The 25,860-nt window shown below is 44.7% G+C and overlaps 1 protein-coding gene across 1 annotated transcript in view; it reads left to right on the plus strand.

The window, feature by feature from the left end:
- Positions 1-25,544, plus strand: part of YEATS4 (YEATS domain containing 4) — a 214,200-nt gene extending 188,656 nt beyond the window's left edge. Inside the window, exon 7 of the mRNA XM_069629340.1 lies at positions 24,896-25,544. Coding sequence (XP_069485441.1) covers positions 24,896-25,065 — 170 coding nt within the window. The 3' untranslated portion in view covers positions 25,066-25,544. The remainder of the gene's footprint in view (positions 1-24,895) is intronic.
- The last annotated feature ends 316 nt before the right edge of the window (positions 25,545-25,860 follow it).

The following is a 25,860-nucleotide window of genomic DNA, read 5'->3' on the forward strand; positions in this document are numbered from 1 at the left end:
GCTATGGCAACATTGGGTGGTGGTGGGGGGTGGGGCAAGTTCGGTGAGTTTTGTTGGTTTTTCTTATGTAATTCAAACAATAAAGAGAAGTTTAAACAAAAAAAAATAGCACGAAAGCAGGGCAGAGAGGGATGAGGGGCATGGGGGAAGTGCAGGAAGAAGGGAGGAGAAACGAATAAAACGCTCATAGCTGACACTTCGCATACCCTGGTCAAACACTGTCCTGCTGGGACTAAATTTACTTTTGTCTAAACGTTTTTGTCCAAGGGATATTATTTTACCCCACTTGTGAAGAAAACACACCAATGAAAACGTGTTGACAAAAGATCTTGTTGTGTACTACCCATGTCTGATTTGCAGTAATTTTGGGACGGTACTTAAAAGTAGAAAAGAAGTATTAAAAACAGTAAGGGTGGCCCTAGTTGGTACCAACTAAACAAATATGCAACAATTCCTTATAGTCAGACCAATACGTTGCCTATAGATAACTATGGGACAAAGTCAATTGGTAGCTCCTGATTACGCAAAACTATTTTAAACTTCCATGTTCACATGGGAGCTGCTGAGGATACAATCATTGGCTAGATGTTGATTGGGAAACCCACCAGAGTAGATCCAAAGATTAAGTCAAGAAGGTAGCCCTCAAAGGAAAATTACAAAGGTGACTCCATGAGTGTGGGCAGAGGGTGATGCTTGTTGTACCCACAAAGCTCGGCAGAAGCAGTCCTTAGGTGTTGAAGCAAGGAACAAGCAATTGATGAGGCAGAAAACACCCAAGATGTCAACCAAGCTACTGAAGTGCGTTGCAAGGATACAGAGTTCAGGTCAAGTGTTAGTTTCAGGTGGTCGCAGTTCCAGGCAACACGGACTGCAGATCGAGCATCTGTAGTTGCAAGGACGAATGCAATGATGGAGATGAGGCTGGACGACCCCTGGAACTTAGTTTGTGGACCCAGGCAAAGCAACAAGGGGTCACAATGCTGACAATTCCAGATGGGCCAGCAGATGCTCTGATCAGTACTTGGGAATGCACAGCCAGATAAAGGAGATGCCCCTTGGAGGAAGTAGTTTCCAAACTCCAGCCTGGTGGGTCCTAAAATGGAGAAGCGCTTGAGAGCGGCATCAATACCGGGAAGCCAGGTACATGGCTTTCAGCAGAATCCTCAGTGTCGCCCTCTTTCAGATTAATATGGGAAACTATAAAATGTCTCTGTACATTTAAAGACGCACAGGAGTCTGGAAGATGACCCCAGTCCCCCAATTGCATCCCATGCCCCTGTTAATCATTGGGTGGCCTTCAAATCATTGGAGGCCAGCCTCACTCCTATTTCACAGGCACACAAAGGAATATGGTTTGTCGTGTTTTGTAAAATATTACACTGTTGAAACTGAATTCCATTCATTTAGGGAAGCCTTTCTGAGCCGGAGATCACATGGGCAAACTGCCATGCATGTCCATCCTGTTGTGCAACACAAACAAGGACCACAAAGATTTTGTCCATCACAAGACTAAAAAACACAAGGCCATTTTGCTTCTTCTCACAGAGAAAATGGTTAACGTTTTGGTAAAATGGCTATACTGTGATCTAGCTTCAAAAAAGGTAAAATGCCGCACCAGCCTGTGGCACTGTGTGAGTGACCAAAATTCACAGGGACGCCCTAGGATCCTTTCATGGTAGCTATTTGCACTACCACAAAACCAGCAAAAAGGCTGGGCACTACTAAAGGCAATCGAAAGAATTTCTGACCTAATATTCTGTCTACTGTGCCCGGTCCGGTCTACTGAAGAATGGCAGGAAACGGGCAGAATGCAATAACTCATTGCTTCGATGCACTGCTCATCAAATGGAAGCAGAATTTAGTTTAGTTTGTTTATTTGTAAAGCGCTACCGAACCCTCGGGTAACTGGTAATTATTTAAGTACAGCAATGGTTACAGATTGTTGCACATAAAAGCATGTGAGTATGATGCATTAGTGTGGTTCGAAGGACCTGGTTAGAGTGGTCCAGGGAGAAACATAGTAGATTATGGCAGGCCAGTTACAGTTTGGTTCGCTGCAAGCATAACATACATTTGAATGAGGAAGCCGATAATAGATTAGGTTACACATACATAAGTAAGGTAATGGACCCGTTTGGTATAGGTAAGAGCCTTGGCCTGATTATAGTTTGGTGCTAAGCAGTTCCTTGACTTTGGCTCTAAATGACCAGAATGAGGTGTTGGCTCTTATTGTCCTGGGAAGTGCGTTCCGCTGTTTGGCTGCCTGTACAGGGAAGCTAAATCCCCAGCTGTTTTCAGGTTAAACTTTGGTATATTGACTTGGTGATGGTAGGGTGATCTGATTGGTCTGGTGGAGTTCTGTCTCGTAAATTCGGTTGAAAGGTAGCGTGGGGCAGTCTGGTATAGGCATTTGTGAGTAATGACCAACGTTCGCAGTTTAATTCTATCACGGATGGGGAGCCAGTGGGATTCCTTTCTGAGTGTCCGGATGTGGGCCTTACATGGAAGATTGAGAGCACAGCGGAGGACATTATTTTGGATTATCTGTAGTCTATTCAGGTTATTGTTAGTAGAACCAAGGAATAGGGTGTTGCAATAGTCCAACTTGGACAGTATGAGGGTTCTATCCAGTGTAAGGCAGCTGTTGGTGGATAAGAATGGTTTGCAGGCATTTGAGTTTGTTGGCATAGACTTTGGCTGAAATGGTGGCGTTAATTTGCTTTTAAGAGAAAGTGTTGAATCAAGATAACCCGCCCCGCCCCCCCAATGTTTTGACTTCTTTCAACACTTACATGATGTTGCCATCGATAGTGAAGGATTGGTATCTATGATCCAATTTATTGAGGCAAGTCTTTGCTTAAATGACGATAAAACGGAACTGCTGATTGGTTGGCTCAGAGGCTGTGGGTGGCCATCTATGCTTGGATTTCTAGGTAGATCTCGTTCAGTCTAGCAACATCCTCAGCATTGCTCCCTGTGAGGTCAATGAGGACCTGGATGTCGTCCGCATAACATAATTGGTATATGTAACACCCAGGTTGCCAAGACGGTCAAAGAGGAGCTTGGTAAAGATGTTGTAAAGTGTGGGGGAGATACAGGAACCTTGGGGAACTCCACATTGGATTGGGACAGAGTTAGCGGCAGCGCCACGATATGGGGAGAAGAACCTGGTTGTTCTGTCCGATAGCAAGGATCAAATCCAATTGGTGGCATCCTGGGAGAATGCACCATCCGAGGAGGTATTCAGTGAGAATTTTGTGGTCGACTAAGTCGAAGGCTGCGGACAGATCCAACAGGAGTAGGATGGCCAACTTGCCCTTGTCTTTGGCTTCGTCCATTTTTATTTTTAGATCCAGGAGGGCAGTGTTCGTCCCATGCCTGGGTCTAAAGTCAGATTGTCGCAGTCCTAGAAGCTTGTTGTTCTCCAAATGTTGTTGTATTTGGAGGTAAGCTACTCTATCTGGTATTTTTAGGAGGAAGGGGACTGTTGTAATGGGCCTATAGTGGTATAGGTTAGGTTTTTTAAGCAGGGGTAGGGCCCAAGCCTCTTTGAGGTTGTTTGGGATAGCTGCATTTCTGAACAAGGCGTTAATCAGTGAAGTGATGAGGGGGGCAAGGTCTCTGGCCCCGTCCTTAATGACTGAGGCAGGACATAAGTCACCTAGGCAGTTAGGTTTTAGGCTATCCGGGAGCTGACGGTTGTGCTGGTTGCCGGGGTGGTCTTTGGGCATGAGAATGGCTTTTTGGCTTCTATTTTAGCCTGTAATACGGCTATTTTATTTGAGAGAGCTTGTTGAATTTTACAACAAGTTTTGTCCTTGATGCAATCATCGTTTGGGGGGCGGTGGCACGGGGGGTTTCTAGTTCTCGTAAGATGGAGAAGAGCTCTTTTCTTTGTGGCTGGTTGTGTTGAGCCATTAGTACATAAAAAGTAGTGTATGTGCACACCTTATCTATTGAATAAATTCAAAGAATAGTCAAAATGTAAGAAGAATTTGGATGCAGAGGAGGTAACTCAACCTTGACACGAGGTTGGAAATACAATTGCTACAGAGAAGTATCCAAAGTCATCGGATACCATTCGTTCAGCACAAGAATAAAAAGTGATGGACCACGTTATTTTTTGAACAGCACGAGGGGAATACAAAAGCAAATGCTGGTTCTAAACCAATTCCTGCACAAGGAATGTTTTGATTTGTAATATTAGTTCAGCACTGATGGAGCAAAGTGCTGCAAGTTCGAAATTGGCTTCAGAGGATACTATGTATACATGTAGTAGCAGTATGTGATATATATTGGCTTTGGGGGTAAACAAAGTATTAACACAATTTACAGGAGGCCTGATCAAGCTCACATACTTGTCCTAGAAAATAGCATTTATGTTGGCGATTAAGACTGCCAAAAAATTGTGTCTTCTTTCAGCAGACTAGTCAATAGCTGTGTTTCTTGACGACATGGTGATCCTATAAACACCATCTTTTTTCTCTGATTAGTAATTAGTTATTACTCACAAATGCCTCTACCTGACAGCCCCTCACTACTTATCGGACAAATTTACAAGACCAAACTTCCAGACCAACCAGATCCCCATACCTACACCAACTTAACGTCCCAAGGGTCAACCTGAAACAACTGGGGGAGCTAGCTTTCCCGTGCTAGCAGCCAAATCTTGGAATGCCCTAGCTATGACAATTAGAGCTGATGCATCATTCTGGTCGTTCAGAGCTAAGGTAAAGGACCTACTCGCAACTCTGCAATAGACTGTTAACTGCACTTAGCCAAATCCTGTGCCATATGCTCATTATATGTAATGCTTCCATGATCTAAGATGTATCACCAGTCAGTCTACTACCTTGTAGCTGTTATGTTTTCACCTCGGACCACTATGTAACCGGGTCCCTTACACTAACTATTGCTCTGTACTATGCCATGCTTTATCCTGCATGTGCAACTTATGTAGCTTTGCTGCTCCTAAAACAATGCGCCCAGTTACCCTAGGGTTCGGCTGTGCTATACAAATAAACAAACTAAACTAGTTTGTGATTTGCAACTAAATCCGTAGATTGATTTGTTTTTAATTATATTAGGTTTTACGTCAAAATATATTCTCAACACATGGGTTCATTAGCTTATCTCAATTATGATATCAAAAACATTGATATATCATGCTATGACCACAATACCATCTATCTAACTCTTCAATTATATCAAACCTGCAATTTAAGATAACATATTACAAATCCCATGTGAGAAAACTATACTCCACACAATATTAGGGAGAAAAAAAAGAAGAGAAAGGGAGATAAAAAAAGGTGTGGTGATCTCTTCTCCCTTTCCCCTTCCCCATCTCATAGAAAACATTGAATGGACTCCATAGTGAAAGATAGACATCTTTTTTACCTCTGCCCGTCAAAGATTTTTTTTTTTTCATATTTCGACAAGATCTGTAGTTCTACTAGCCAATCATCCACACTGGGCTTCTTTCTAGGCTTCCAGAATCTAGGAATCTGCTTAATTGCTACCAACATGGCCTTATCTATCCAATTAAGTTTTCTTGCAGCTAAGCACCTCTCCCTATGCATTAGCAGAACTACATTGGCAGCCGACCTCTGGTTATATTAAGAATCATATCAAGTCTGTCTAGGACTTCTTTCCAAAAACCTTGTACTCTCGGACGACTCCATAGCAGATGCAACAAGGTTCCCTTATCGTCACCACAGCTCCAACATCCCTCATCCATCCTCCACTTCAGCATCTTTACAGGTGTGCAATAAATTCACCCAACGACTTTGTGCCATATCAAACGTAAACTCGTATCCAGTCCTGCATTCGCTCCAACCCTTAGAAGATCCCTCCATTCTTCTTCCGATATAGTCCTATTAATGTCCCTAGACCAAGTGTCATTTGACTTAGTCCATGCCCCTATATACTCCAACCCCATAGGCATAAAGCGCATACAAGTACCTACATTGTATTCTCGCCTGACTAACAGGTTACAAATCTCCGGCCTTCCTTCCAATCCCGCATCAATCATATCTATTCTTCATTGACAAAATGAATTCCATATACCAACCTAGTTCTCTCCTCTCTAAACCAAACCTATTTCGCAACTCTTCAAAAGTATCCTATCTCCATCCACCAAATCTTTTAATCTCAATATACCCCTCCTGATTCACCTCTGCCAATGTAAACATCTATTACAATTGTAGCGGCTCATTATGCCATATTGATGCATCATAACTAAACCCAAAGCATTGATAATTCTCATTAAACCATGTCATTAAAGCTTGCCTAGTAGCCACTATCAATTGTAGTTTTAATCTCTTTCCCGACAATCTTCCCATTGTATAGAGATTATCCAAGTGAAAAGGGCTACACATTTCTTTCTCTGTAACCAAATGGGACCTCTGACATCATCATTATCAAAACAATGTGAAATCTTTTTAAGTAAAAATGCTCTATAGTATTTGATCAAATCTGGTAGCCAAACCCACCTTCTTTAACATCACGAAACAGAACATATTTTGGTATACACGGCATCTTACCTGTTCCCCACAAGAAAGATTGAAATACTTTATCAATTTTATGCAATCATTTATTTGAAATTAATAAAGGCAATGATTATATAGTATCTTGGGTGGTAATAAACAATTTTTATCAAGTTAATTATTGCCCATAAATTCAAAGGAAGTCTTTCCCATTTTTAATAGTCATCATTATTTTGTCTATTGTTTTATCAATATTATATAGAACCATTTTTTTGAAATCTCTAATGATATGTATACCTGGATATTTTACTCCACTGGGGGACCATTTACAATTCCACGATTCTAATACATTCCTATTGCATGACACAGATAGAGGGAAGATTTCAGTTTTATCCCAATTCACCTTGTGTCCTGATAACCTACCAACTGTTTTGAGTTTTATTAAGCCAATACAACAACCAAAACAAAACACCAACAAATATCACCCCACTACCGGCACATTTCAGTGGGAGTCTGCACTGCCTCTTCCGCTGTCTTGATATCTCGGCGAGACATCCGTCATCATTGTTCATAATGTTCTTACCCCTCTCATGTTCTTACCCCTCTATCTCCTGTCACGGCTGCCCCTCCCTCGCTTCTTCTCTAGTTTTTCTTTGCGTAAAGTGCTCTGCTGCCGTTGTCTGGTCAGCCTTCCTCCGGGCCCTTGGGATCAGTCATGGTGTCCTCTTCTCCACTGCTTTCGAACAGGTCTTGCACAAGGGTATGCCATGCCAGCACTTTGGCCCCACTATCGCCCTCTCCCCTTTGCACCACCCTTGTCCCCACTGCCTTTTCAGCCCCCGTCCATTTCTTAAAGTCCACCCACCACTTCTCTAGTGATGGCCCTGTGCTTGTGTTCCATGCCATTGCTATACGTTGCTTCGCTAATCAGTGTGTCCTCTGTTTGCCTCCCCTCGGGAACATGCCTAGCAAATAAAACTCCAGCGACCATGCCTGCATTTGGATGCCTCCCCTCTTCGCCCTGTCTCTGATAGTCCGAGAAGTTCGTAATCACCGGGCAGGCCCAGAACATGTGTAGCATATCTGCTGACTCAGCCGCGCGGCGCGGGTACCTCCGGGTCTGCTTGTTTCCAATATACAACATTCTTTTAGGCGTGAGATATGCTCGATTAATAAGATAAAGCTGCATCTGTCTGAGCCTTGCGTTACTGGAGACTTTCTTGCTGTATCGGAGGGCTCGGCACCATTCGGCGTCCGTGAAGGTTTTCTGGAGCGCCTCTTCCCATTTGCCCCGTGCTTGTAGCTCTCTTGTGGTGTTAGCACCCAGTAATTGTTCATAGAGCCTAGTCACTGTGCGCCCGCCCCCCCCTCCAAAATGTTGTACCATGCATCCAGTGCCCCCCTCGATTCATCCTCCTCTGGTAGGGTCTCCCATCTCTTCCTGATCGTTCGTACCATGCTATTGTAGAATATAAATTGGCCATTATGTATATCCCGTTATTCGAATCCGGGTCTGGAAGTCTACCCATTGCCCATATCGCCACAGGTCCCTGAACTGGGCTACTCCCTTGTCTTCCCATTGTGCTCGATACGACGCTACTGTCACTGTGCAGGTATCTATCAGTTCCGCAAGAGGGATGTTCCTGGAGCAGGGGTCACACATCCCTTGGATTTTCCATGCTCTCCTCCAGAGGATCAGGCCCAGCTTAACCATGTTGGGGAGCGTCTTGGCTGAAGCTGCGTCTATCCACAGGAGTTCCCTACTGTTGCAACGCTGGCTCAAAAAGCAGTGAGTCTATGGATCTATCCTCTCCCAGCCACCGCACCACAAATTGAAGCTGGCACGCCAGGTAGTATCGTTCGAAGTCCGCCAGCCTGATTTCCCCCCCCCCCCCAGCCCCCACATTCATAGTCTCTTTGTAATGTGTTCAGTGCTATCCTGTTCCTCCCTCCCCCACACAGGAATTCCCTCGCCATCTTGTGCAGTAGTTTAGTTAACCAGGCTAGCAGCCTGCTAGGCCTGTCCCCTTCTACATGCAGCTGCTGTATATACTTCCCATAATCCAGTCTCCCCAGTTTCTCCCAGATAGCTATACACTTCAGCCTCAACGTGGGGAGTTCCCCCTGGTTCTTCTCCCTTCCTAGCCACCTGTGCTTCTGTCCGTTTTATCTCTTTCTATGTCCACAAGTTCTGCCAAAATACTTCCCCTGAGTCCTCCCACCTTTCCTATTGCCGCACCTATGCTCACCACCTTGAAGGCCTCCCAAACCGGTCCCATACTGTCCACGCTCCCCACATTGTGTTCAAAGTGGAATAGGACAAAATGTCCAAATAAAAATGACCAACCTCACCAAAAGACCTAAAACACATACCACGAAAAGTTTTAACTACCTTTTCGTGGTGTGTTTTGGTGAGGTCAGTTAAAAGAAATAGTTTTTTAAAAGGCTGCAGGGGTATCCCCTGCAACACCCCGCTCACTAGACTGTACAGTATAAAAAGAAAAAAAACCCTTTGGCGCCAGTTCCCGATCACGGAAGTGAAAGTGAACCGGTGCCGCAGGGACACAGGGCGAAGGAAGGAAAGGTAAATAGGGTGGTGGGGTTATGTTGGGGGTGGGGGTGTGGTGTGGGTGGGGGGGTGTATGTATGGATGTATGATTTTGTATTGGATGTTCGCATGAGAAATGTACGAACATTTGTAGTGTACATTTCCCATGCGAACATTTCCGTCACAGATTTTTCCGCCGTGGAATTATCACGCAGATCTGTCAAAGTAATCTTCTATCGTGCCCCTGATATGCTCCTGAAAGTCCCCGTCCGTCAGTGCCTCCGCCCGCAATCGCCATGTAGATATAGGGGCTCTAATGTATGTGTGCGCCCACGTTGCAACCAGCGGGGCATGATCAGATGGCGTTCGGGCGTGTGTGTGTGCCCGGTGAATTCCCCCAGTGTCACTCCCCATGAATAAATAGTCTTTTCAGGTAAAAATCTTGTGGGGCACTCTAGTGTGTGTACCTCCTTGTGTCTGCATGTACCTTCCTCCAGACGTCCTCCAATTCGCTGTTCCAGTGTCTGCTGTAGTGCCCTGGCAGGTGGTACATGCTTCCTTTGCTTGGTATCCGATCTGTCCGACCGTTTGTCCAATGTACAATTGAAGTCCTCTGCCCATATGACCGACACTCCTCTATATGGGGCCAGTCTGGGTGTGATAGTCCTGATAAATTCTGTTGCATCGTAGTTAGGGGCGTACATGTTTATCAGGCACACTTCCCAGTTCTCCAGCATCCTGGGGACTATCGCCACTCTGCCCGTCTCTTTCCTGTTTTGAGTTGGAACGGGACCCCTAGGGCGATCCATGTCAACACTCCCCTGGCATAGTTGGAGTACGTGGAGCTGTACAATTGTCCTCCCCACTTCTTGGCTATCTTGATTTGCTTTTCGGCCATTAAGTGCGTTTTTTGTAACAGTGCAGTGTGGATTTACGCCCTGTTCAACCAGGCGTAGACCCTTAGTCTCTTAACATGGGTATTGAGTGATTCTTGGCCCATTTTTCCACCGAGTCCTGCAGCCCGCCTGCTCCCATGGGCTCGTATGCGGTCACATGTCTATCGGCTGGAGCCTCCAGTTATTCTTTTGCTGTTTGCCACCTTCTGAGGTGGTTCTGACCTTCTTTTCTCCTCGATTCCCGTTTGCGCTGATTAAGTGTGGGTCCGTTGCCTTGATGCTCCTTTCTGGCTCCTCCAATTCAGGGGTTGCACAAATAGCTTGACATGTATGCCTCGTCCATGTCGATGTTGTCTGGTGCCTGCTTCTCCTCTTGTGCATTCACTTACTAAACCTTTCCACTCAACTATAACCATTAACAAACGCCCAATGTGCGTATATGGTCAAGCGCCTCCGTCATTTGGGTTTGGGTGGTCAAGTTCACAGTATTTCTCTGCACCTTCTGTTCTGCGATGTTGACCATCTCGCTATATTCCTTACATCTTGCCTTTCGGAGCCCGACATCCACTATCACTGCATCCATCTTATACTAGAGTGATGTCTTCAACGCTGCTATGGCTTCGAGTATAGGGCCCTCCTCTTTTTCCCTTCTTGGCCTGTGTGGAACTGGCTGCACTGGAGCTGGCCTCTGGTGCTTCCGTCTGGGACGCATCATTCTTTCGGGCATATGTCTCCATGCTGGTTTGTCTTCCTTTCCCCCGCCCCCCCCCTCTGCTTCTCCGGCATACCTGTGCCAGTAGCGTTTTTGTTTGCGCCAGGGCCCCAGCCTCCCTTCTTCCCACCGGCGCTGGCTTTTCTGGTTGGTGTCTTGACCTCCTCCGCTCTTATTCGCTCGATTCACTGTTTCCCTCGGCTTGCCCGATTAGTCTCCAATTGTCTTGGGTATCTTCCGCTTTCCAACTTAACTCTTCAGTGGGACCCGCCTCCTCTTTGTCCCTGCGTCATGTGCTCAGATTACTCCTCAGTCGGTTTGTCTAGGAACTCCGGTATACCCCCTTTCTTTCAGGGACTGTAAGTCTGACCTGGGCCGAGAGGCCTTATGTGTCTGTATAGAAAATGCAGCTTCTGTTCATCGTTTGTGTGCCCGCACTTGTGGGTCCAGGTCCCGCTTGGTGGCAGACGTCCGCTAGTGACTGATCAATGGGCTGTGGCCTCCAACGTACAACTTATCAGTTCAATTGAGCTCTCACTGCCCCCTGTACTGGGGTGGGGGCGGCAATGCTGCAGCAGCGCAGTATGTGCCGGTGTTGATGGAGGATGCTCTCCCTGGCCACCTGCTTGGCAGTCTGTGCTCCTTCCCTCCTGCTTCAACCCTGGGCCAGAGCTACTGCTGTTTTAGCTGCTCAGTGCGCCGGTGCCGCGCTTTTCCCCATGCAGCTCGGAGGTGTCTCTTTACGCCCTCGGTCTCTTGCTTGCTTACTTGTTGCTGGTGAGCAGCCTATGCAGATGCGCGTGCCAGGTGTTTTTCAATGCAAGCCTGCTGTCCTCTTCCCTCTGACGTGCCCCACAACCTGCCTCTTTAGGAGCTACTCCCCCCCCCCCCCCTTCCTCGTATATTCTGTGTCTCACCCCTCTGGTTGGGTGAGAGGACCTGCCAGCGGTATGCAGCACAATGTCTTGTGGGCTTCTCCCCCGTCTCGCGGAGGACCAAGCTTTGGATCGTTCTGAGCTCCTCCCATCACCGGATGGCCCTTGCTTTACTTGTGCCAACTCGGGTACGTGGTGCAGCCCACTATTTGCAACCTCTGTGTCTCTGCTTGCGGGAGTCCCCTCTGGACTGGGTAGGGGGATTGCGCAGTTCCTCCCTCTGGACTGTGGCGTCCCTCTTGCATACCTTGATGGTGTTCGAAATCCTGCGATTTCTTGTAGGCTGTCTTGGTGCCCCAGTTCCGCCAATGGGGTTCCCGCTGCGTTGCTGTCCGGATCAGCTACATGGAGGAGGGGGGGGGGTCACACTGCACCAAACCTGCCGCCCCCACCCACCGGCGGTCCGTCTCCCCCACATGGGTGTTCGCCGCGGAAGAATGCCGGGCGCTCCCTGCGGCAGGGCTCGCAATAGCACAATCAATGTGCTAAGCTTCCTCCCATGTGTGGCCTTACACCGTGGATCGGGCTTTCCTCTGTGGCCCTTGGTCTTGTGGCAGTCACTGGCCATAAGGTCCCAATTAGCGGTGCGTTTTGTGCCGTTATCCGATGCCTCTGCAGTCACCCCGTGTCCGGGTGTTGAGGCGTTCGCCATTAGGTTCCGGACCTGAGGGTTGCGGGCGGCACCCAACTGTACCCTGCCTCAACACTGTCCCAAGTCCCTGCTGTGAGATCAGAGCTTTCAGTGCTGCCTTGCCCACTGTATTCTTGCTTTTTTCCTCTGTTGGTTTGTGGGTCCCCGACTGGGACTGCGGTGCCCCTGATGCCGACCTCTGACGTGGCAGTCAGCCCTCCCTGCCAGTCGCGGCACGCCCCAGGTTGCATGGCTCCTCTTATCTCACATGCGGTCGGCCGGCCCCTCTGTCTGCCTCAAGGTGGTACCTGGTCGCCTTGTACCCGGCCGGGAGATCCTTCGTGTCAGCAGCTCCCCCACTCCTGCTCCGGTGACGTGCGCCCCATCGCCTGCCTTTCCTGTGACGCCATCTGCTTCGCCGCTTCCTCGAGACGCATCAGTCTGGTCAGCGATCTGCGTCTGCCATTTTGTGCGATGGTGCCGCGCTCGCTCTAGACTCCCTCCTGGCCTCAGCTTAGTCCGATTCTGTCCTGATTTTCGGCCAGCTGATCCTCAGGCCCTCGGACGTCTCCTTGTTACTTTCTGTAGTTGTCTCTGCCATTTTCCGACCAGTTTGCAGGATCTAAAGACGGATCACGCAGCAGCTCCTACATTCTGCTCACTCTCGCATGGCTGCCAAGCCACACCCACTCAGTTTCCACACTTCTTATGGTTCTTGTCTGGTTAAGGTATCACAAGTATCAAGGCTTCTTTCATTGATTCACATAACGTCCTTGACATCAAAAAATCATTAAATACTTCACATAGAATTGATAACTGTGCCACATATAATTTATAAAACTCCGAAATCAGACCATCTGGTCCTGGCAACTTCCCATCATTCAGTTGTTTTATTGCATTCTGTATCTCATTAACATCCATTCTTGTTTCCATCTTAATTTTTCCTTCAGACGATAATTTCGAGATATTAATCTTACTAAAGAAATGGTTTAGATCTTCATCACTAGGGGAAAGTTCCTCTTTGTATAATCATGAATAAAAATCCTGGAAAGAACATATTTCTACATTTTTAATTAGTTTCCCCTCCATCAATTTGTATGGAAGTAATGCATGTTTCAGTTGCTATTCCCCTTAATCTATTGGCCAACATGCTACCATTTTTGTCTCCGAATTCCCAAGTTTTTGTTGTATAAAATATTCAATTTTTTGTCATTGCATGCACTTGGTTAATCATTTCACCTTCCAACTTCTTAAATTTTCTCTTATTTGACTGTTTCAAAAATTGCACAAGTCCTCTGCAGTTCCGTAACATCCATCTTTTGAATAATCTCCAGGTTTTTCCCTTTAGCATGTGCCGACCTACTGATCAGTTCTCCTCATAACACTGCTATAAAGCAATCCCATACAATTTTAATGTCTGCCGAGCCCTTGTTTTCATTTAAGAAATTTGTTTCTTGCCCTATAGTGACTGACTGATCCTTAAGTGCTCCTTCCTGCAATTTCCATCTTTTGGATCGCTCCTTTATACCCTTCATATTTATTTGTATATCAAGTAATACATGAGTTCAAATTCCTCTCTCGTTAATGTCAGAGCATACTGTCTGACTAACCAGTCCACTACTAATAAGCCAATTATCAATCCTCGAGTATGATTTATGAACTTTGGAATAAAAGGTGTATTCCTGCTCCTTGATGCCGTTCCCGCCACACATCTACTAGTTTATATTTATACGCAAAATCACAAAATTCTTAACTAATTCTCTCACTTCCATATCCACAATCTGATCTTCGATCTAATTTGCTATCCATTACCACATTAAAATCCCCCCCCCCAATGAATTATATTCTCCCATTTCATTCAGTAAATCAAACAACGTGGCAAAAAAAACATACGCTTGGAGAGCATGAGCATGGAGCATACACAACACAGTTCCCACTGTCAACTTCTTACCATCACATAATAAATCTATTAGCTATTAAGGATTTCAATCAGGCGTTACACACTTTGGTCTCGGCCTAATATGTAGTGCACAACTGAGATGCTTTTCTCCTTATTTTATGCAGATTCAATTTGAGAAGGTACACAACTCGTATCACACCCCCTTTTCAAATACACCGGGTCACAATGGACCATGAATCAGGCTGGTTGGTAAAATGCAATATTTGTTTATTTTAAAATTTAAAATAAATCATAACATTTTTAATATGGGGCAGCAATCACCAATGGGGTGATAATTACAATGACAATGTAAGCAATGCACTGGTCTAACCTTCTAGTGGAACATATATACAAAAGGAATCTGAGCACTTTTTGATTTAGGAAAGATAGCACCCAAGTTAGGATTTCCCCCTGCAATTTTACCTCCACCCAAAAATAATCAGTTCTGAATGGATAGAAAAATACAGCAGGTAATGAGGAATAAGAGGCAGAAAACGGAATCTAAATCCGACCTTCCCTCACCAAATTCGAGTGGAAAATGGATTTTAAACCCATTGCCATTTTATGAAATGACTCAGAAATGGATAAATAATTAATGTGCGGTTAAAACTTTAAGGTAAATACAATTTCTCACTAAAGCAACAATGCATAGACACTAATAATCACCAGCAATGGATTGCCAAGAGCATACAATTGAAAACTGGATTAATTCAAACGGATTTGCAGCCAAATGACACGTGTAAAAGTTGCATTTCCTTTCAATTTCCGTGTAAATTTACTCAAACGGTTTCTTCAAAAAACTGGTGAAATATTGCAAATCGTGATGCGGTTTTTAGTCTGAGGGACAGAGGTACATCACAGGGATATTACAGAAGTGAAAGAATAGGGTAGCTGGTGAATTGAGAGCGATTTGGAAGGTAGAGTGAGATTCGTTTTTAGGGAAATATAGCAGTGCAAAAGAGAGAATCGATTTTAAAAGTGAAAGGCAAATCTTACTTAAACTAGATTTAATGGTTAAGAAAAGAGCAACGCCACCCGTGAATATAAAAGTTAGGCTGCAGTTGTAACCCTTCACGCAGTGTACCCCTTTTCTTTAGGGAACATTTATTTCATTTAAACACAATATTGCTAATGACTTATGATTTATGCAAAACAGAGAAAAGTGGTGCTAACGCTTGGAGATCAAGAGCAAGAACACAGAGAATTCTGACAGTTTTAACAAATTACCAGGATAAGGCTAGGATGATTTAGAGTGGGATAAGGACAAATGCAAGACAAGGTAGACCATGGATTTCTATGGAGTAGGGATTATACTTACAGTCCACTTTTAGTTTTGGGATTTTTGGACCGTTAATGGTTCTGGTCACTACACGGCAGCATCCTGGCCAAGGACAGCTGGGCATGGTCTAGTCACCGGACAGCAGGCCAGGCTGGTTCAGGATGCTTCCCAAAAGAATACCACAGCTTTCCCCTTTGGTTATTTGGGAATTTTAGTGGGATTTCAGAATTGAGGCCTTGCTGGGAATAGGATCAGCAATGCTTGGGTTTTGCAGTGGGCCCTGGATTAGGGTCAGCAATGCTTTGGCCTTGTAGTTGGACTCTGCACTCAGCAGGATGAATGGAACAGGAACGCCGACGCAGGAAAATCGGGAAGAGTGTGTCCAGAGTCTTGTCAGGAACTCTTATTTATAATGCATAGTGACATCATCAAAGTATGTGGCTGGACAGGCTCAACTAAGCACACCTCTAACCCACGGATTGGTCAGGGGTCCTAGTCTCTGCCTCGCTCTCAACTGGTTGGATTTCAAGAGAATGATGTAGATTTATGATGTGAGTTTTACAATGTTCAAAAACCTCCCAAAATTAATTTTGCTAAAATCCGATTTTGCCACAAATGGTACATTTATACAGTTAGCAACTTACATAAACAGGTTACATATTTCATGTAGAACATAGCAGTCCAACTCTGCAATCCGTGAGACATTGTGTCACCCTTCTAATACTGTTTGGTTATTTGGAGGATGAATGATTCAGCCTAAAATTCCATAACTTTATACACGTGTGGATTATCATAAGGGAGGCAAGTATAAACATTTGCATTGGCATCATGGATACTTTCCTTGTAATCCCTGATTCTTTGCCATTTCTATTTCCAAGAGGTCGGTGAATTCTACCATTTCTTAAATGAAAGCCCAAAAAATCGCCTTTAAACTGCAAAATTTGTACATAGTCATGCTGCAAAGATAAGTATTTACATTTTTATTCATAAATAGTCCGGGGAAGCAAATGGCAGCCCTCTGTCTGTCACTGGACCATTTGTTTTGCTTTTTCAGCTGCCACCAACTGTCTGTTCCTCCAGGGCTAGGTGGGGTTTACTGCTTGAATGAAGGTCTATTGCCCCTTCCTCCCCCCCCCCCCCCTCCTTGTCCTGGAAATCCCATTGTCAGTGGGTTCAGTCTAGACTAGATTCTGTCCAACCTAATAATTATCACTGGGGTGTTAGTATCTGCTGAGAGAGGCCCTCCTGTTGGTAGCATTCCCCCCCATGCAGAAACCTATTTTTCTTTTGGAACTTGCAAAATCCAGCAAGTATAGTTTAACAGTTTTACTTTTTATATTTGTTCCTGAATTAAACAAGCCAGTTGAATAAAATAACCCATGTGTATTTTCCCCAGCAACAAACCCCTTCACATTGCTAGGTAATGGCAGGCTTTCATTTGACAGTTTACTTTTTACAACAGGCATTTTTCTCCTGGAGCTTTGCAAAGCCCATTTTACATGTGTGGTGAAAAGCTGGCATTTCTTTTTAAATTCGGTTTTGCATCTCCCTCTGGATTGCCACACTGTCTTGCAGCTATAGTTATTTTCTTGTTTGCAGGAGTTTTGTTTGAAGCACAGATGCATTGAAATTGACATGGCTCAGATAGCTGGAGTTTCTTTCAACTACTGAGCTTTGATACTTAGTAAAGAAAATGAATGTGTTTTCCTGTGCGGGTAAAAGTGGAGTTCCTTGTTGGTTTATTTATTTTCTCAGAGTTGGTTTGACGGGGCCTGTCATTCAGAAATCATGCCTGGTTTTGCTGAAGCACACTGATATATACTGGGCAAGGCAGGGCCTTATTAATCACAGTGGTTTAAATAAGAACAGATGTAAATAAAGTGGGAGCAGCATTTTAAGTTCCAACTTGCAAAGTCAGATAACACTCCAACCATAAATGAGCACATTTATATGCAACTAACGCATCATTCCGAACTATATTTACCAGTAGATCTATGTCTATTATGATTATTATACAATTTATTATCATTGTTGCTTTCTCCATCTTTCACCTCAGTTATCAATCCCACCCCTTTAATCTCCTACAATTCCTTCCAGATTAGCCAATAACTTGACCACTGTCACAACAATAAGGTCTAACCACCCTTTTCTATCAATTATAGTGCTGAAAGTCAGTTCCCATCTAAAATAAATATAAATTCACACATTTGTGGTAGAATAACCATCTAATTTGGAACCCTGTTCCCAGCTTACATGCCGCACATATAATATATCAAACTAATAATATCCCCAATAAGACCTGTAAATTCTATTCCTTCTACAACCATACACAAATATGGCATAAACCTATTTAAGTTCTATACATACTACATACTAACCTAGTTTATACATAATTCCCTTCAACCATCATAACTCCCTCCCCCCAACCCCATCCCATATGAGCTATACCCAACCCTAGTCAAAAGTAACAGGGCCATGGATCGTGACAGGTGCCACTTCATGATCTGACTCCCTCCGGTATAACAGCCCCCTGGCAGCAGTGGGGCTAAAGCCCTTCACATTGGCCCCAAGGGCCTTACAACTCAATCAGAAACATACATGGAGTCAGTCCTGGCGCCTTTGGCACCAGGCTCGTTATCAGGAATAAAGCAATACCAGTTTTGAACCTTAATCCAACATGGATGCCTATTACACAGCTCAGTTCTTTAGAACCAAGCCATGCAGTCTAGTGTTTTGAGTGTGGCTGGGCCTGGAACTACTTGGCCTGGGCTACTTAAACCACACCCAACAGCAGCACACGCTTCGTGTTATTCTGCACTCGTCCAGCTCCTACTCATCTGCTTCTCTGGCGGCCCGATCCTGAAGACCTAGATCCGGATTCCATTAATAACCTGGAAGAACAAGAAAAGCATTAGCAAGCAAGAACACTACCTGTGAAGTAACCGGTCTTGAATCCACCTTGTGCTTCGCTTACCTCGCCAATCTCTGGAATTCGCCACAACCTGCAAAGGTAAAGAAACAAGGACAGCATTAATAACAATTCTTAACTGGGCAAGCAGCGAGTCCTGGCAGCACCCTGCGCTTCCCTTACCTCGCCCATCTACGGGTTTTGCCGCAACCTGCAAGGGAGAAGGAACAAGGTCAGCATTAACAAAGCACTTCTGGGCAAGCAGTGCTTCGATCGCTCATCACTCTGGAACATCACCGCAACCTGTACAAAGAAGAGAAGGCAACACAGGTTAGCAATTAACACCAACAAACAGTGCAGCGCTCCGCATCAATAACTCACCGTGGTCTTCGCCATCTGCGCTGCAACTCTGAGATCGCAACCATCCCTGTGAAAACAAAAAGACATTGTTAGGGAACAGCATAGTGGAGCAAGACGCCGAGAAGACAGAGAAAACGCAGGGAAAGAAAGAGACAGAATAAAGGCGGAAAAGACATTATAACTCACCTGGAAGACAGCAAGCAGAGTCGGAGTCACAGCTGGTCTGGACCCGACATAAGGGCACACGGACCAGTGAAGCAACTAGGTCCACGGAATGCCCGCACCAACCACACGCACTTGCACAGAGACGCAGGACCGAGTTCAACGCACAAAAAACCTAAGGTAAGCAACAACCCCAAGGGAGGGGATTTGGACCAGAGGGAGGTGGGAGTCCACCCATCACAGAACCAGTATCTTAACCCTCCATTCTCCTGTTACAGACGCTACCCAACGTCTGGCATAACCAAGCAGAGAGGGGTTAGCAATAGCGTTTATACTCCATCCAGTATCGTGTGGTGCCCCCGTGGATACCAGGTGAGCGTAACACACCTCCCAACTTTCTCGCCTTACACCCAAATTGAGATATCCCATCCCTCCAATAAATCAGTGTATCAACATCTCGCGCAACATCCCACCATTAGACAGAAGAAAGAATAATTATCAAAAACCTTCAACCATATTTAGTGCATACTCTCCCTTATAAAGGAGTAAGAGCCATGTCCCATCCTTTCCTTCTCCAAGGCTCACACCCGTCCCAGATGACTTTGTCTCACATGTATATCCTCATGCTTGGCTACAGTACATAAAATGTGATCCGTCAATATTGCAATCTTATTCAGACTCCCACTTCCTTCCCAATATTCCAACGGAAGCCCAATGATGTACATTTCACTCCACCACATGGCAATATTGTCTCAATACCAGTCCTGCAACCCCAATCTTCTATCATATTTGTAACTTCCACCAGAAACCCATTATATCATTTAACCTCAAACTAAAAAGCCAGTCCACTTATTGCAGGGAGTCTGTCTCAACATGCTTCTCCTTATAGTACAATATACATTCCAAGACAATATCCTCACCATGTTTATTGCCCAAAGCGCTTTTAAAAATTCTGCAGTTTATTAAATGTAATCCGAGCTCACTGAGGAGCACAATTAGAAACGAATAGGTAGCATCTTTCTTTTCAAGATTGAAATCTCAAAAAATTAATTGTAGGTGATGATTCGTTGAGTTAACTTCCTCTGGCCCAATTGTACACACATAGGGCCTCATCACGAGTTGGGCGCTAACCCCGGTGGTATTACCACTGGGGCTATTAGCCCTACCGCCAAACCCCCGGCGCTATTAGAACGGTAACTTCCCATTCCCCATTGGGCTCATTCGGGAATTCCCTATTCCACATTGGGCCCAATGGGGAATTTTCGCGCTATTACCGCTAGCGGTTCTCCCGCCGGCGGTAATAGCGCAGACATCGGCAAAATTGCGGTGGATTTGCCCCCAGCTCAGAGCTGGGGGGAAATCCACCAAATCACAGCCTTGGTGGACCCTTAAATGCAGCGGTAATAGTATCACCGCCGCATTAAAGGGTTACCGCCAAACTCATGATGAGGCCCATAGCCTTTTTATCTCCTTGGCTTTTTTTTTCCTTCAAAACTATTGTTATTGTATGTTTTCAGAGAAGCAACATAATGTTATGCGCCCCATGTAGAAGGACATTTTGCTGTGTTTGCTAACTTTCAAAATATGAACTGTACGCCTTGGAATTAACAAAAGTGCTATGCACTTCTTGTGGCTGTGAAAAGGTTCTATTTGAACTTGCTCCCTGCATAACATTGTTTCCTGGTGCATCAGCAGTTTGATGATTCCTCAAGGCTCTCTTGTAAAAACAGATCAGCTTCAGTTTCCTACTAACAGATATCGGGCGAATCTTATACCTTCTTGGAGATTGGTGCTGAGGCAGCCAGCCGTTGTAAAGCAATGCCGTTTCATTTGGTATTGCATGCTATGACGATGAGCAATCTTTCAAAGTCATTTTTACACACATAAAAACAGCTTTGCATACACAAAGTGTTGTCTGCACTGCATGAATTGGATCAAAGTGCGCGCAGAAACTTTAGTATTACATAGTCCGCCAAGCTACTGGCGCATGTGCTGTTTGTTTATTTATTTGTAACGCGCACCATCAGGCCCAAGGGTATCCGGGCGCAACTTAGGTTAATATACATACAGGTAGTCTACATACATGGGTATATACATAATATACATACATGATTATATACAAGTGTATGTGCAAACATGACTATACACAAACTAACAGTAGAAGTTATCAGACGGGCCTAGAGGCAGAGGTGCCTTAGTCCTGATCAAGAAGCCAGAGTTTGGTTTTTAGCTTGAAGGTGTTCAAAGACTTTTCAGATCTGATGGTGACAGGGCGGGTATTCCACAGCTTGGAGGCAAGGACAGGGAAGCTCGCACCCCCTGCTTTATGCAGTTTGAACCTAGGGATAGAGAGGCTATGGAGCTGAGCAATTCTTTGCGGTCGGGTGGAGGAGTGGACGGAAAGCCTGTTGCAAAGGTGGGGGGGGGGAGGGGGGCCTTGTTGGCTAGGCATTTGTGCGTGAGGGCAAGTGTTTTCAGTGCAATTCTTTGCTTGACAGGTAGCCAGTGTAGGTTGGATCTAGATTCGAAGATGTGGTGATTTCTGGGAATGTTTAAGGCTGCCCTAATGGCATTGTTCTGGGTGATTTGAAGTTTATTTTGATTCCCTTGGCTGGTTCCTAGACATAGGGCGCTACAATAGTCAATCTTAGGCATAATGAGCGTTCTGGCTAAGGTGACACTGTTCGGGGTGGTCAAGAACAGTCTGCAAGCTGCAATGAGTTTGCACGTGTATGCCGACACTGATCTGACAGCATTAGTTTGTCGGGTCAAGGAGAGGGTCGCGTCAAAGTAAAAACCTAATGTTTTAGTGTCTTTGGAGACTTTGATGGTATTACCATCTACGATGAATGACTGGTAGGAGGGATCTAGCTTGCCAAGACGTTGCGGTGAGCCCAGGATGACGAGCTCCGTCTTGTCATTGAGACATAATTCCTGTTGGGCCATCCAGGCCTGGATGACCAGATAAACGTCATTCAGGGCCTTAGTGTCAACTAGGTAGTAGCCAGTGATGGGGATGAGTATCTGGGTGTCGTCAGCGTAGTTAGTATATGAGACCCCCAGATAATCAATCACATCAAAGAGCGGCTTAGTGAAAACATTATAAAGTGTCAGTGACACACAAGATCCTTGTGGGACGCCACAGTGAATAGGAGCATGGTCAGCGGCTGCAGATGGTGAGAAGACCCTCATGGATCTGTTGCTCAGGAAGGATTTGATCCAAGCTGAGGCGGAGTCCGGGAAATGGGCAGCAGAGTGGAGGTGCCGGCATAGAATTTGGTGATTGACGCAGAGAGGTCTAGGAGAAGAAGCATAGCTAGTTTTCCATTCATCTTTCAAGATCTCAATTTGGGTTTTTAAGTCTATCAAGGCTGTTTTTGTCCCATGTCTAGGGCGGAATCCAGATTGCCGTGAGCCAAGGAGATTATTAGATTCCAAGTGGTGTTGGATCTGCAGGTATGCTGCGCGATCCAGAATCTTAAGCAGGAATGGGACTGTGGTTATGGGTCTAAAATTAGTGGGTATGCTAGGGTCTAAAGTTGGTTTTATGAGCAGTGGGATCACCCAAGCGTCTTTGAGGTTGGCAGGGACTGTACCAGTTTTAAAAGAGGAGTTAATGAAGGCTGTGTTGAATGGGGCCAGTTCAAGGGCCGAGTCCTTGACGGTAGCAGAAGGGCACGGGTCACCTTGGCAGTTTGAAGGTTTGATTCTCGTGATGATTTCTTCTACCTCAGCGATGGTGAGAGGGGAGAAGGCAAACGGTTTGATATTAGGGGAATCAAGAGGGGCGGCCCTTGCATGGTTAGGTGGACGGTTGTCCATCTTCAGACTGTCTTGTTTGTCTTTGATTTTAGATTGCAGAGTGGAGATTTTGTTCAGCAGGGCGGACTGAATATTGGTGCACCATTTGCTGTCTTTAGCGCATGTGTCCGGAGGGGTGGCTGGAGATTTGAGTTCTTTTAACATTTTTGTTGAGTTCTTTTGTGTTCGAGTCAGCTTGCAGGATACGGTTGTTGAGGGAGTCCTTTTTGGCTGTGATAATGGCATCTTTGTAGATAATGGAGGCGAGGATGAAACCGTCTTTATGCGCGTCAGAAGGATGACTTTTTCAACGATTTTCAGCACAGCGTTTAGCTTTACGGAGCACTCTTAACTGTGGTGTAAACCAGGAGTTGAGATGTGCACGTGGTTTGGATTTTCTAAGTTTGATAGGGGCGATGGAATTAATGGCAGAGAGCATAGTGTGATTATAGGTGTCTGCCAGGGATGTGGGGTCGGTGCAAGAGTATGTGGTGTCATTGTGCGAAGGGAGTAACGGTGGGAGTAGTTTCTCCTTCGTTATATCTGTTATTTCTAGTGGGGAGGGCCGGAGCAAATGAGGTTGGGACACGCGGGGCTGCTTGAATGTTGAAGGTAATGATGTGGTGGTCAGACCATAGACGGGGGCTGTTGTTGCGGTGACGCACTAAGCAGCATTGCCCATGTAGATGAGGTGTCTTCCCCACCTCTTTCGATACCATCAGAGTGCAATCTCCCAAGCAAGGTTGTTGTTTTTCTAATGTTTTTTTTTTTTCCCTGCTTGGCAAGCTTGAATGTTCAGGGAGCTCTTGGAGATAGAATCTTGTTAAAAGTAAAGAGCGCAGTTTATTCAGAAAGCTCTTAGAATGACTATATTGTGTTTTGACTTAAAGCTGTGCACACCTGTAAGGCGAATCAACCTCTGTTGCACCAGAGTTAAAATGCCTATTGCAGAGCTGTTGAGAAATGTACCCTCAGTGGAAATGTGTAGAGTTCCGGTTTGTGTGCATTGTAGGAGATTTCCTCAGTTTCTCCATTGCAAGATTACCATTACGATGTATAAACCTTAATTAGACCTGTGCATGTGGGAGTCTTGGAACACTTTTTAACAATAGAGAAAAAATGTGTTGTAATGAGTTGAACAGCAATTTCCTATTTCACAGCGCTAGGCTTTTCATCAAACCGTTTTCTCTTTATCAGTTCACCTCTAAAAAGCACATTAGTGCTCTGTTTTGACTTCACCACAAGTTCATCTAGGCCAACAAAAAGATAACCATCCCCAGTGAGCAAAGAGGGTTACATACTCAATCTTAATACCAGGATCGCTTTCTGCTTGCCCACATGGGCCCACTACTTGAAAAGGCCACAGCGAAGGGTCCTGGTTGGACTCAAATTGAGTCGAATAGAATGCCATGAGACCAAAAACGGTTCATGAAAATCCAGTCCCATTTCCACTGCGAAATCATACTTGGTAGTCTTGAAATCGCATAAACTATCTTGTAAAGGCTATGGTTGACCAGAAAATGAACCATGTTCACTTCAGTGTGTTCCGATATAGCATCGTTCCTTGAGGTAAATAGAAAAGTAATGGAATATCCATACTAAACGGAGTGGGGATTAAATGTGCAGCAGCGTTAGAGTGCAATCCTTTAAAACCTTCAGCAAGGTTAACCATGAATTTGTGCTCAAACAGAGCAAACTCTGGAACTACCTAATCACTTCAGAGAGTGAAACATGATTGCGATCCAGAGAGACACAACTTCTACTAGAGGCACTCTTTGGTCCAAGGAAAACTAGTCTTTCCTGCTCATCCATATACAGTAAACTGCAGACAAACATTAAGTTTCTCTTTGAAAAATGTTGCTGCAAATGGAACGAGGAATGTGGAGGACTTTACTGGGGAAGAGTCCTAGCAGATATTGCAATGGGTACACAGCAACCATGCGCATATGATGTGCCAGCAGAATATAGACCTCTGCCATTACTGTTAAAGGCCTTTTATACGGTGAAACTAGAAGATAGCGATGCATGCTTGAAATGTGGCCAATCTGGCGGGAACTACTCAAACTCCTTCTATTCCTCTAACGAGAGTTATCTGGTTGGTGTAGATTCAAAGACCAGATGATTTTGGTGGTGGGTCATTTGGTCATTGTTCAAATCCAAGTGTTTTCTTATACTCTTCACATATTTGTATAGCTGATTTTGATGCAAGCTAAAATTCATGTTTCCCCTTTTCTAGTTAGTGAACTGGAAGCAAAAACTAGGGAGAAGATGGAAGTTGCTAAGAAGAAATCCAACTTTGAAATTGCTGATCTGAAGGAAAGGTTAAAAGCAAGCCGTGAAACGATCAACAGTTTGAAAAATGAAATCAAGAAACTTGAAGATGATGATCTATATAAAGAGCTCTAACAAATCTGAGGTTTGCTTCAAGGAACATCAAGAAAAGGAGCTTTCCTGCCAAAGTAGCTGTGAATACATTGAAGTCAATTTTGAAGTGTGTGTGAGTGTGTACACAATCTTGAGTTGTGAAGGAACAGATTATTTTTTTTTAATATCAATATCCTTCGAACTTTGCAACAATCTGTCTGTTATCTTTCTTCAAGCTGTCCTCTGGGGTTGTAGGAAGGGAGCACATTTTTTAATGTAGATGAGACTTCTTGGGAGATTCGGTTTACACCCTGAAATCTTTGTAGGGATTATTTGTTTGGGCCATGAATAGATGTTACAATCCCTGATGTCCCAACAGTTTTCTTGTCTTATTTTTTTTTTTTTACGCTTATTGTCTAGGTTTTACTGGAAGTTGCTAAAAACTGAATAAAATGTAAATTATTTTGTGCTTTAAAGGGGCATAACCAATGGCCTTGCCAATAACACTGACTTTATATATAGATCTGTGTGTGTGTTTATTTGTAGGACGTCATAGCTGTAGCCTATAATAATGTTTAAGACAATTTTCTTTTATTTATTTTCTCCTTTTCCTGTTAGCCGATGTTGCCATTTTAGTCTTGGTGAGATTTGGCATTTGCTTTACTTTCACAGACCGGTTTAAACGTGAGCTTCCCTCCCTTAAAAAGTATATGGTTCAGAATCTAGAATTGATAATTACTCATTGCAGTATTATTGATGATGTGTTTTTTATATAGCGCCTTAATCCAAAGCGCTTTACAGAGTACATATTTACATACAATATCACCCAACCGAAAT

The sequence above is a fragment of the Ambystoma mexicanum genome, chromosome 12 (assembly GCF_040938575.1).
Source record: "Ambystoma mexicanum isolate Mex_15411 chromosome 12, UKY_AmexF1_1, whole genome shotgun sequence".
Classification (NCBI taxonomy): Eukaryota; Metazoa; Chordata; class Amphibia; order Caudata; family Ambystomatidae; genus Ambystoma; species Ambystoma mexicanum.